At 39.3% G+C, this 13,282-nt stretch overlaps 1 protein-coding gene across 6 annotated transcripts in view; it reads right to left on the bottom strand.

The window, feature by feature from the left end:
• Positions 1-13,282, bottom strand: part of ZFYVE28 (zinc finger FYVE-type containing 28) — a 160,220-nt gene that overhangs the window by 60,486 nt on the left and 86,452 nt on the right. For all 6 annotated transcript variants that reach the window (XM_086747322.1, XM_086747324.1, XM_086747319.1 and 3 more), the window contains exon 3: positions 1,209-1,346. In XM_086747322.1, the coding sequence (XP_086603448.1) occupies positions 1,209-1,346 (138 nt within the window). The remainder of the gene's footprint in view (positions 1-1,208; positions 1,347-13,282) is intronic.

Genomic DNA, 13,282 nt, shown 5'->3' with positions numbered 1-13,282 from the left:
AATGAGAACAAAAATTGCTGTTGTTTTTGCTCAGGACAGGATTATAAAGCATTGACGTATCAAATACATTTTGTAAATTCTACCCAGGACTTCCCTGACTCAGAAGAGCCTACAATTAACAACTGTCAAAGTCAGTCAGTCAGAAACAGAACATATGGAGGTATATTGGACTGACCAAGATAGGAACTATTGATGGAGAGCATGCACTTCAAAGAGAAAGGAGGAACTGGTACTGAAAAGAATGGATACTAAGAGGAGTTGAAGGATCGCTTCAAGTACAGGAGAGGCAAAACTGAAAACAGTTTTTTGGCTATTGAGTGGTGGAATGTCTAGTCTATTCTCTCACAACCTTCAACAGTTCCATGGTGCTTAAAGTCACCTTCAGGCCAGCAGACCTAAAGACACTGAGTTTATCATTAGAGATCTCACAATGATTTTTTTTTTTTTTAAGCTAACAGACATCAGTACTAAACAATCAGTCTCTTACATATCACATCCTTTTTTTTCCTGACACTTCAGGCTTCCTTTGGTTGAAATAATTAAAGCTTATTCACTACCAAAATCCCTTGTTCCTACCAGATGCTGTAGAAACAGGTCTTTGAGATATACCAGGTAAGAGAAGAAGAGGAGACCTCAGTGTTTCACACAAAAACCATTATATTTTTAGCAAACACATGAAACAAGTGAATTATGCGCAAACGTCAGCTTAAAGTTATGTATATTTAATGTGAGTTACAGCATAATATAGCCATTAAAATAAAGTGACAGCATGCACCTATATATGTTGGAGATAAACTTTTATCCTGACAAAATTCCCTAATATATCTTTATTTGCTTCTAAGATTTTCAAAGCACAAGATGCAAGAAGGCCCTTCAGTATTTAAAAAAAACAAAACAAAACAAAAAAAACCCCATACCATTAATCAGATGCCAATTAACAAAAGAATAGTTTTTAAAAGTTGGCCACAATGACAGCAGATAATTATGAAAATAAACTGGTATGCTGTTAGCCCAACCAATACCAAAACCACAGTTAGCAAATCCCCTTCCAGTGAGCATCCAGAGCACGTTCCCAAGGATGTTTACTTTGCTCTGTAATTATATGTACCATTTTCAGAAAAGTCTCAAGATGTACTTTAAACTTCTGGCTTTATGTCACAAAAAAAATAGTCCATTAACCCCAAGTAACAGGAATATGAGAAACTTACTTCTGCTCCAAACCAAAGCTGTCCTGCGAGGTTGTCATGGCGTATTTCCTCTGGAAACTTCACACAAAAGTCCCGGTTGGCCCGTTCATGTGGAATGCATTCATCCATTATTTGATTTATGATGTTCAAAACATTATCCTAAAGCAAAACATATGACAGCATATATACTGTTCCCACAAAAATCCCACAAATTTTTTTCCTAACTTTTAACAGAATTTATTAGTGACGCAGCAACTAAGCAAGGTAGCAAATGCAGTATGAGACTCATGGTCATCACACACAGAGAGAGAACAAAAAGGAGAATATTGCACAGAAAGAAGAGTGGCAAACTTCACTTTCTCTAGTTTTCCCAGAGACTTTCTCAGATTCACTGCACTTAACTTGGACTACTTTAGTGGGACTTCTGAGGAGGAGGCATGATTTAAAGAGCTCATTACCTCCAGCTATCTATCTGCAAAACATCAGTAAATAAACTAGAAGTACATTAGATTCCTCTCATTTCCTCTCACTAACCTCAGTGATATACACTTCATCGTTCCCAGAAAGAAGGCCTGAAAGACCACTCTAGAGGCACCAGAAATTGAACTATATTGGGACCATTGGGGTTGAACAGCCTTAAACTCATCCCGGGAGTCGAAAGCAGGCGGCTCCCACACTGGGCTCCCCAGTGGGCAAGGGCTGGCAGACCTGCCTGCCATCTCACCTCCCGGTCATCCCGCAGGATAAGGGGACCCCATGCAAGTCAGTCTCCATAACTGCTCTGATCTACCTCTGCACCAGGACAGAGATCAAAGCCCTATAACCAGCTTCTTGATATGCAGTAAATAATCTGTATTCATTTATTTGAAAAGGTTTTCCACATAACCCTGCTGGGAACAGCACAGAATTTGATTAACATAATAAAGGTGGATTCAGAGCATGAAACAGGCTGAGGGCTTTCATTAAAGATGTTTTGTCTGTCTCATGCCTCTTACACTGTTTACAGAATTCATGTTCTATTGAAAATATTTTTCAAACAAATAAACACAAACCTGTCTGTACAGAACTGTTTAACAGACAGAATGGTTTTAAGTATACACTTCACTGTTCTATTTTCCTCTGCATTTAAAAAAAATAATAGAAGACAGAAATTTTGAAGAAACTTGCCCCTTGTTCCCTACTGAGAAAGGCAAAGTCTACTTCAGGTACAAGAAGAGATTCACATTTTCTGTAATTTCAGTGCAGACTGCTGTAACTGTTGTTGCCTCAAAATAATCCTGACATTAATATCATAACCAGAGTTGTCTTCATCCAAAATAAATAAGCAAGCCATTGGCAACATTTATTACACATTGGTATAAGATAGTTAACATGTTAACAATTAAAACATTTTTATAAAAATGTATTTTTTGCAAGTCTGTCATGCAGTAACACGTTTTATTTCAATAAAGTTGTTAAAAACAAACAAACACCACCCAAACATTTAAAACACACTGGCACACATCATCTTCTACCACCTTCTCTAGAAACAAATTTGAAAACCAAATGCTCTGTAGCTCTGCGGCATCACAACACAGGCCTTATAACAAGAGACAATATAATAAAGCTTGATTCACCAACGTATAAAATACTTAAGAGACACACTCCTCACTCTGTTCTAACACACTGTCAGAATTAGTGGGGTGCTTGGATCCCTTGGAATCCAAAGAGATGCCCACTGCAGAAATTGAGAGGAAAACCAACCTCACAATATTCCCTAGCATAACTGCAAGGGGAACTTGAGTCCAAACTCTGGAAGAACACAGAGCTGGGCAAAGATGCCCACACCCGTTTCGGCACCACCATGCTCAACTGCAACCACCTCCTTTCTCCAGGATGAAGCGGAGACAGTCAAGGAACCACAAGCAAACGAGTGCGATGTTTGAGGGTGAGAAAAAGTTGACTAATAGCAAGTTTCCTATTTTCCTTCTTTCCATTCCTTAACTCCTGGTATTGCATATACCACCCACTTTGTTATTTAGCTAGATGTAGCTGGGGAACCAAAATATTTTGAAATTAAGTCCCACCAAGAAATCAACTCCTAAGCCATGTAGTTCCTACCCAAAGGTAGAGAGCAAAGAATTAAACGGAGGATGAAAACATTTAAATTGTAGAAGGGCACAAGTCCCTCATGATGTATTTTAAATCAGTTATTACCGATCTATTTTGAGACCAGGTGCTTTGCTGTAGCTCCCATTTCATCACCAGAGCGATGCAGGTTGGCACACTGGGATGAAAAAGCCAGATGTCTCTTTTCAGGGAATTGATAAAAGTCTGCAAAGCTCTTTTAGCACTGGAGATACATAGTGCTAAAAAGTAATCCTAACAGTTAAATCTTATAAAAGCTGCAAGAAATACAAAGAAATATTAAGGCAGGGAACTCTGAAAAAAATTGTATTTGAATCTGATTATATCAGATTTTACATAATCCAATTCCATTTTATTTTAGGACATGATATTCCAATTTATTTTACTTGCCACCAAACTTGAATGTGGGAAAATGCAATTTTCTCTCTTGCTTTTTTTTCTTTTCTGAAAAGCTACACAGACCAGAATGAGATCCATACTGAAAAGCTTTCCTCTCTAATTTTTTTTTTATTTTAATGCCATTATTTTTCAAAAGCAAACTTAATTTACAGCAGCTACAAGACAGATTGAATTCCTTTTTACAATCACCTACATACGTACTCAAAATTCCCAATATATCAAATAATGTTTTATGCAAATGGAGTAAAGCAACAGGAGTCATACTTGGCCAAGCAACTGTTCTGTATTTTTGTCTGTTTTTCTAATAATTGATATTAAGGGTCTGTCTAAATAATCTCAGGAGATAACTATTTTAAGTATCATGAAATTTTGTACCCTAATGCACTTAAATCAGATACTGCAACTGAAGGCAATAGGATATAGTCAAAATAATTAAACTTTTTACCAAGCAAGCATAATACTAAATTTTTCAGTATATCATCTGACATTTACTATTCCTCCTCATTTCAATATTACTATAATTTCTTCATGATTCTGCTCCAGAGCACCAAGATCTACCAACACACCTCTATGCATGCCAAACTTCCTGAGTCAGTTAAAAAAAAAAAGTTATTTATAATTTGTGCAGTATTAAGTTAAACCATAGGTAAGCAGAACTTTAATACGCACGTCCCAGTGGAGATAAATCACAACAGCTCAGTCTCTGAACTAGTAGCTGTTGTTTGTAAAGAGCTACCTGGCTTCATATAGGCAGCTGGTCATTCGGTCAAAAAAAAAAAAAGTGAAAAGCCAATTAAAGAGATGAACATCTTTTCCTGCATACTTTACTGGTGATACTGGTAGATGAAGGAAAGAACAGTTGATGGAACTTTGCCATTTAGTGTATAAATGCTGAAAGAATTGTTTTTGCCATTTCATAGAATCATAGAATCATAGAATGGTTAGGGTTGGAAGGGACCTTCAAAGGTCATCTAGTCCAACCCCCCTGCAAGGAGCAGGGACATCCCTGACTAGGTCAGGTTGCTCAGAGCCTCATCCAGCCTGGCCTTGAACGTTTCCAGAGATGGGGCCTCCACCACCTTTCTGGGCAACCTGGTCCAGTGTTCTATAACTCACATCGTAAAAAATTTTTTCCTAATTTCTAATCTAAATCTACCCCCCTCTATTTTAAAACCATTACCTCTTGTCCTATCGCAACAGGCCCTACTAAACAGCCTTTCCCCATCTTTCTTGTAGGCCCCCTTGAGGTACTGGAAGACCGCTATCAGGTCTCCCCGGAGCCTCCTCTTCTCCAGGCTGAACAGCCCCAACTCTCTCAGCCTGTCCTCATAAGAGAGGTGCTCCAGCCCTTTTATCATCTTCGTGGCCCTCTTCTGGACCTTCTCCAACTGGTCCATGTCCTTCTTGTGCTGGGGGCTCCAGAACTGGACGCAGTACTCCAGGTGGGGTCTCACCAGGGCAGAGTAGAGGGGGAGAATCACCTCCCTCGACCTGCTGGCCACGCTCCTCTTGATGCAGCCCAGGATGTGGTTGGCCTTCTGGGCCGCAAGGGCGCATTGCCTGCTCATGTTAAGCTTCTCATCCACCAGCACTCCCAAGTCCTTCTCCTCAGGGCTGCTGTCAATCCATTACCCGCCCAGCCTGTATTTGTGCCTGGGATTGCCATGACCCAGGTGCAGGACCTTGCACTTGGCCTGGTTGAACTTCATGAGGTTGGCACGGGCCCACCTCTCCAGCCTGTCAAGGTCCCTCTGGATGGCATCCCTCCCTTCCAGCGTGTCGACGGCACCACACAACTTGGTGTCATCGGCGAACTTGCTGAGGGTGCGCTCTATCCCACTGTCCATGTCGCTGACAAAGATGTTGAACAGGGCCGGGCCCAACACGGACCCCTGAGGGACGCCACTCGTGACCGGTCTCCACATGGACATTGAGCCATTGACCACCACTCTCTGAGTGCGGCCATCCAGCCAACTCCTTATCCACCGAATGGTCCGTCCATCAAACCCATGTCTCTCTAGTTTAGAGAGAAGGATGTCGTGCGGGACAGTGTCAAAAGCTTTGCACAAGTCCAGATGTGCAGTTTGCCAAATTCTCATTTTCTACAGCGTTTATTTCAGCCTACTACAGAAAAAAAAAAACCCAGTTCTCCATCACTTTCCTTCCCTCTTCCATTCCTCCTTCTTACGACAGCCAGAGCGGAGTAACCTAAACAGGAAATCGGGAATACGTGCTCCCATAATGATTTTAAATCTCAGCTGCTTTGAAACTGGAAGGATGCCAGCCAATTTAGACAGAGTGCCCAATGCATTGTAAGCAAATTAGTCTTTTCTTTAAAAGAGCTTCAAGAAACATTCAATTTAGTTAATTACAGCATTCTGCTTTGTAAGCGAAGAAGGAATGGGTTCAGATATATGGTAGCACTGAGGTTTTGCTCTAATTTAAGCAACAGAAATCAATTAGTTGGAATTGAAGTAGTAAATCTTTCACTTGATCCATCTTTCTACATAAAAGCCTCCAGATTTTAATGTATCCTTTGGTGGCTTTATCTGTTATCTTTTGGTTCATTTGCATACCGAGATGAGCGGGGTTTTGTTTCAGCTGCTCCGTTTAGGCTTTCCAGCAGCACAACGGGCAGCCGCAGCAGAGATTCTGCTTTGGGATTTACTCCAAGTTCTTCATTTCCTGGAAAACAGAGCTCAGTGTTTCACAGAACAGAGAGCACTTATATTTTATTTTGATAGAAAAGATACTCAGTGGTAGTGAGATAACGTATGTAGTTAGCCACAGTAGAGGACAAGAAGTTGGTTTATTTTTGGCCCAGCAGTAATTGGCCACAGACTCAATCAGAGCATAAAGCTAACAGCGACTGCCACATTAGCTTTTGGAATAGCTATAAAAAGAAAAGCCAGTAACTTCATCTTACTTATGCTCTAACACATATGTTTAGACCAACAAAAGGCAGACTTACCTACCCTTTCGTACCTGTCCTTGATAAAATGTATGCTGCTCTTCCACACTATTAAATTTAACATGACCTTGAGGTCTTTCGCAAGACTTTTTCAGAGGAAGATAACTTCCCATGTTGTTCAGTACCTCCAATATCCACTTTTTTTGAATGATCAGTAAAATCTAGTCAAGGTAATATCTAGTCTGTGGTAACATCATCACAAGTTAAACAGATAGTATTTTAGCCTCTTTGTTTAAACATATCCTTCACATTTTTTGTTTCTTTTTCTGGCTTGATGTTAAGTTGCAGACCTCCTTCAACATTACATTTCTGAGAAACCTTGCAACTGATGAACACAAATTAAGGTCAAACATAAAGAAAGATTTTGTTGTCATTACAGCAATTAGCTAGTAGTCAGGTTTTTACAGGTTACTTTCATTAATAGAAGAAACCAGTAACAAGGTGACATACTCTTTGATGTAAGTAACAAGATTTGAAGGAATACCCAAAAGTCCTGGCTTCAGAACTCAGCAGGGTCTCCTCAGATGGCTGTTTCACCCATCAGAGAGTGTTTTACCCAGACTCAATGTCTCTCTCCAGACCACAACAAGTTCCACTGCCTTCCCTCTGGCCCACCCTGCACAGATCCCAAAGGCTGTGCTTTCAGTCTCTCTTTTCTCACTTGAGCAGCTATTTTACTATTGCCCACTGCCAACTTCTAGATGCTCCACTTTCTAAAAGCAACTGCGTATGAACTTTGGGCAGTAGCTTCTAGGTCAACCTAGCCCACTGCAGAGCGGTACCAAAACTCATCACGCATTACAGACAACTTGAATCTCCAGTGATTTAAGTGCTGTGTTGCCCCAGCCCGGCAACAACTGTTGCAGTTTGTGTTGAACTACAATGTCAAAGCTTCCCTTCTTGAACTGTCCTTCTAGTGTGCCCTCATGAGGGTACTAAAAACACTTCAAATATCACAGACTTATTAATGGAAATTTTGATCTTACCTCCTGCATATATTCAAGATTTATTAAGCATACACTGAATACTTACATCTCCACAAGTGGAGTGATTGTTACATACAAAGTGGTGAACACTGGCAAACCAGTTTTCAAAGAAGGTCAGATATTTGAGCACAGTGTCAAAAAAAAAAAGGTTCTTTAATAAAGATGTAGTACTTATTTATTGGCTAAAATGACTTTTTTCACTAAGCCAATGCACACTCTCTTGACAAATTACATTTAAATTTAACTTACATCTGTTATGAGCATCTCTGTCTTTCACATAAAGAACTAATCATGCAATTCATTTCCCTCTTTTCTTACGACCCGCCCAAATATAGCTCTCAATAAACAGAAGAGGAATTCCCATTTACAGAAAGGCTGTTTATAACCAATATCATCTTGAGAGGCTACTTTAAGTACAGCATCATTAGAGAGCATCATCCTGTCTCTGCAGAAAAAGGCATTTTTAGATCTCAAAAAATCTAAGTGTTCCTGATGCTACCATAAGAAAAAAAAAAATCTGTTTCACTCCTTCACACCAAAAAGTCATTAACTAATATTAGACATGACTGTCTCTACTGAAATGAAGTATTGCCAAACTTGTACTGAAAGACAAGTACAGAGCTTTTCAGCCAAGCCTCCCTTTATCAGCAAGAGATAACTGAAGAACTTTGTCCACAGTGAATCAAAATATTACTAGATAAACATTGTGGATACAGACATGCTCTTGTAGCAGTGTATACAGACTTAAGACTTCTCTGTAAAGACTCTAAAATGTTTGTTTTACATAAAAGACATTCGAAAATAATCCAGTGAGTAACTTGTAACACCAACATCCCCTTTTACATAGTTTGATAGGAACAGGATAGTAAAGACACAGTCTCTTTGAACGTGGGTATCTGCTGCAATAAACATAAAATGGGCTTTCTCCTCCACCAGCACCAGGCAACTGCCTTCCTCCCACAGTACAGTGATTCCGAAACTGCCCTAAAATGTACTTGAAGATTTCCCAAGAACAGAGGCAAGGTAACCATGACTTACTGCCACCTCTGCTTTGCCTTCCCTTTCTGCAGAGTGCATCCCCACCACGTTCAGCACTGAGCTGGTGTGGAGCCAGCTTTCCTCCCCATAGTTCTCTGCTGCAAATTAATTCCATGACCTGCAGTGCACAGCATTTTCAATCCTTTCTGCCCGCAGTCTTAGATAACAGGCAGTTTCTCCAAATGACCTATTTGATCCATATGATCTAATGGAAACACATGAAAAAGCTTGTTAACATGGGAAACTACAATTTGAGACCACAGTACTACACACTATTATGATCCTTTTTTTTTAACAAAGAAAACTTACAATATTAATAACTCCCCGCATAAGATCAAATATTAATAAAAACTCAGAAAGTAAAATTCTTGGTTAGTTTATAAAGTTGTTACTAATGGCCCAAATTATGGCCAAGCACTTTACCCTTTCTAGCCATTACGCTCATCATTCTATAGAGAAAAATAATAGAAGTGACCAAAAATTTCCCAACAACGATGAAGAAAAGCTGTTAAGGAGACAAGATTTTAAAAGACACAATTATTTTATTTGCTAATTAGATATGTTTATTGCTGCTACATTTGTTTTCTACTTAGCTGTATTATTCCATTGATTACTTAACATATCTGGGAAAAAAAAAAAAGGTAAATTTAAAATCTGCAGTTGTAGACTGAGTCCTAGCAGAAGAAAAATCAACTTTGCTGATACAGACTATTCAGTGTATTTAGCACAATTATACTCCAGTTGTTTTTTCTTCCTTCACAGTGCTTTGAAGTACAGTAAAAACATTTGAAAGGGTTGACAAGTCTGCATGTTTTCAAAACAAATGTTACAAGCTTTCATTCTGGTCCAGACCCAAACAGGTACCTGACATCAACTGTTGGAAGATGTCGGGCAGCACACCAGACATCTGTTGGAGCAATGCATCTCAGACAAGTAATCATTACTAGGAATTATGAAATTACAAATTTTGTAATGGATCACAAAACAACTGAACTAGAGACGCAACTCGATAAGAAAAACCTTACAGCTTTATTATCACAGATTAACAGTACAGCAGAAATGTGCATTGTCTGGAATTTAAGGTTAATCTTCACATCATCACTTAAATTTTAAAAAAAAAAAAAAAAAGCTTTTCGTCTCAATTTCACTTCATTTCCTAAACTGGTACTGTCCCCACTTTAATTAAATTGGGACACATTGTACAAAAGATAATAATTTTCTTCAAAGAAGGCTTGTCTCACTTTTCCATCAGTCAACTGCTCAATCCTTCTGGTACAGATTTCTGGCTTTCCTACATCTGCACCAAGACTCTTAAATAGAGATCTTACGAGAATTTCTCTAAAGCCTGTCAGCTCTGTTATATTTTAGAAAAAGCCTCACAAACAGGTACAATTCAGAAAACGAGCATGATTCCCTCCTCACCACACATCAATGTGTAATGCCCAAGCACCCTGATACAACTGAATGGGCTGGAGAGGATCTGCTTTTGTTTCCTACTTCATCCCCCTACTCTTAAAAAACATCTTTGGCTACTATAGTTTCTAAACTTTGGGAACACAAAAGCTTCTTGCAGTCAACTTTTTCCCTCAGTCCCAGTAACTACCCTGCTGTCTCCCTCATTGACCTTCACTAACATAACCAATATAATGCCTCAAGGGCTGCAAATTAAGCAGGCTAGAAAGATTTGGCCATTACTTTAGCTAAAAGTACTCCTGGCTCAATCCACACTGTTTAACTTTCATACCAATTAACAAAATAACATTAGGAATAGATTCTTGCCAACTTCTAACTTCTAGGTTTCAGAATCTGCCAGGGAGTTTCTTACCGCTTCAGTCTAACCTGTCTCATTTAATGAGCTCTATTTCTCCCTAATTCTAGAAGAAAGTGTTCTTCAATGGACAGATGCAATCAAACATGAAGACACTGCACCTCTGAACTGCCTCATGGCACATACTCCCCATTTGCTTTTGTCAGGAATGTTAATGAATACAATTAGTACTGCTTGGATAAGTCACTGCCAACCCACTCTGACACAGTCCTTGTCCTATGAGTTATTTAACAGCTCTTCACAAACACCTTCATCATCAAGCTCATTAATGTTGACTTTCTTTATAAAAATTGCTTTTTCTTCAGCATGGATAGAATCCAGATAAAACACAGAATAAAAGGGCATTTTTTTTTCCTTCTTCTCACGCCACTTTATCCTATCAGATAATAGGAGACACCTTCAGACAAGTTTCTTTTACATCTGAAATAGAAAGCTGCTTTTCATCAAAGAATGGGCAAGTGTAATGCCATTTCGAAGTGTAAGCGCTAGGCAGCAAGGCCAACTTGAGAAGTCAGCCCCTTGTCTCACCTACTTTGCAGGTTTTGTTTCTGTCTCCAGGTTGTCACAGTCTCTCTCTACTGCTCCCAGCTTACTTCTATAGGGGGCATACGTGGACGGTTTCAGTGCACGGATCCACGGTAACCCAGGTCATTCTGCTGTTAAAGTTCACAGAATGACTCTGCAAATACAACACATCACTACATCTGAGAATGTGGTTTCCTAGCTGTATAAAGGCAACCACAGCTTATTTAAACTGGCTATGGATAAGGATCTACGCACCCACCCTTCTCTCTCCACTCCTGTCTGCGGACACCGCTCCAGCTGTACATCAGCACTTTCACGTCATCACGCATCCACGCGGACAGTGAATCAATGTGACTGTATGGCTGAGATGCAGCAACCCCACCAAAGCCTCCTCTCCAACGAGGCTTCCAGGTGATCCCACCCACTCACTGCTGGAACACGAGCCGGGATCCCGGAGCACACGGACTGGTGCGGGAAGGAAGGAAGGACAGACAAGGCTGCCCATTTTGATGGCAGGACAGTCTCAAATCAGTCTGAGCTAATGGGAAGCTGTGCTTTCAGCATATGCCCTCAAAATGTAAAGACAGGAATAGTGCAAATTTGGAATGGACCATGGAATTATGCCTAAGGAACTATGTGTGATAACACAGAAAAACATATTTGTGCATTTTTATTTTTTTTTTTACAAAAATCAAAGTCTATTTATCTTGTTTGCCCATACTCAACCACATATTCAAGCAATAAAGCCAAGAGATTTACTAAAATGAAAATGTTTATAACATTTCTACCAAGTGCCCAAGGGCTTGCATGAATAAAAGACCGGGCAATCCATACACACAGCTGCTAAAGTTATCACAGAACTCTGGCCAAAACCACTCAGATTTACATAAATATTTTTTCTTAAATGCATTTTCATGAATACAGTTATAAAACCTAGCAGTGTTAATCCATGGCACTGCGAGCTTTAAAAGCCTTTACCTGCTAGGAGAGAAAGAACATACATTGCATTAAAAAACAATGGAAAACCTGATTTCACTGAATACAGAGTTGAAACTCAGAATTGAGAGAGTTGGGTTGAAGTTCTGCAGCTACAGAAAAAAAAAGATGAAGAAGGGCCAATATGGTATTACACCACCCGTAAAGAGCTATATCCAACAATAGTACAACTCAAAACTGCGCAGCTCAAATCTTTACAGACCTTCAGGCCTAGGATCATTTCTACTATCTGTGTATTTAAAATGAGTGATTTAAAGATATCCTGACCATTTACATAAAGATAACTCTGCCTTCCCTGTTGAGGAACGTCTTCAAAATTTTCTTTTCTCAATTATAAAATATGATGTACTTTTAGACTCCTATTTGCATTGCAGAATAAGCCAGACAACCACAAATATTTAATTAGATCTACTGAGATAACTCTTCACATTCCAGCTACAGGGTTAAATTTTTTCCAGTCAAATTTGCAAAATCCCTATGGAGGACAACAGTACAAATCATAAACAGGGTTGACACTGAGGCCAGAGCTTTGTAGGAATGTAAGAAAACGGAAAATATTTTTTAATCCCAGTTATCATGCAAGTCAAAAGTAGACACGATTCTGCAAGTCTGCTAGAATTCATCCTTGTTTATTTATCAGACCACATAAAATCTAACCAGAGAAAAACAACAAAAAAAACAGAAAAACAAAAAGACCTCACAGTATCAGAACAACTCTAAAGCAAAAATTACAAGAGCTTACATCAATAAGACAGTTCATCTCAGCACCTCAGTGGCACAAACCAATTGAACAGGCTTTGCAGGCCAAAGATGGTCACTTAGACTTCTACATGAACTACTACACTGCTTTGTTATGAGCACTATGTAAGTGGAACAACAATGATTTCAGCAGTAGTTATAGAAACCCTGGGGCAACTGAGAAATCAAAGAACGCAAATATCTGTTGCTTGGTATTTACTTAACTGATCTTCATGCACAGAAACTTTGAGAACTGAAAATGTATTCCCCAGGGCAAAACCAGTAATTTCTACTGTATATCTCACACAGTAGTATCAAGAGCAATATATGTTTTAAAATGAAATTCTGTGCTGCTTTTTTTTCTGAACAAGGAGCAGTATCAGCATATAAAAGTCAGGTTTTTTTGCTTTGCACTGGGAAGAACTGTGTACTTTGGGTAATCATAGAATGGTTTGGGTTGGAAGGGACCTTTAAAGGTCATCTAGTC

This window comes from Chlamydotis macqueenii, chromosome 4 (genome assembly GCF_036417535.1).
Source record: "Chlamydotis macqueenii isolate bChlMac1 chromosome 4, bChlMac1.mat, whole genome shotgun sequence".
Classification (NCBI taxonomy): domain Eukaryota; kingdom Metazoa; phylum Chordata; class Aves; order Otidiformes; family Otididae; genus Chlamydotis; species Chlamydotis macqueenii.
This window is presented reverse-complemented; position numbering and strand designations above follow the sequence as displayed.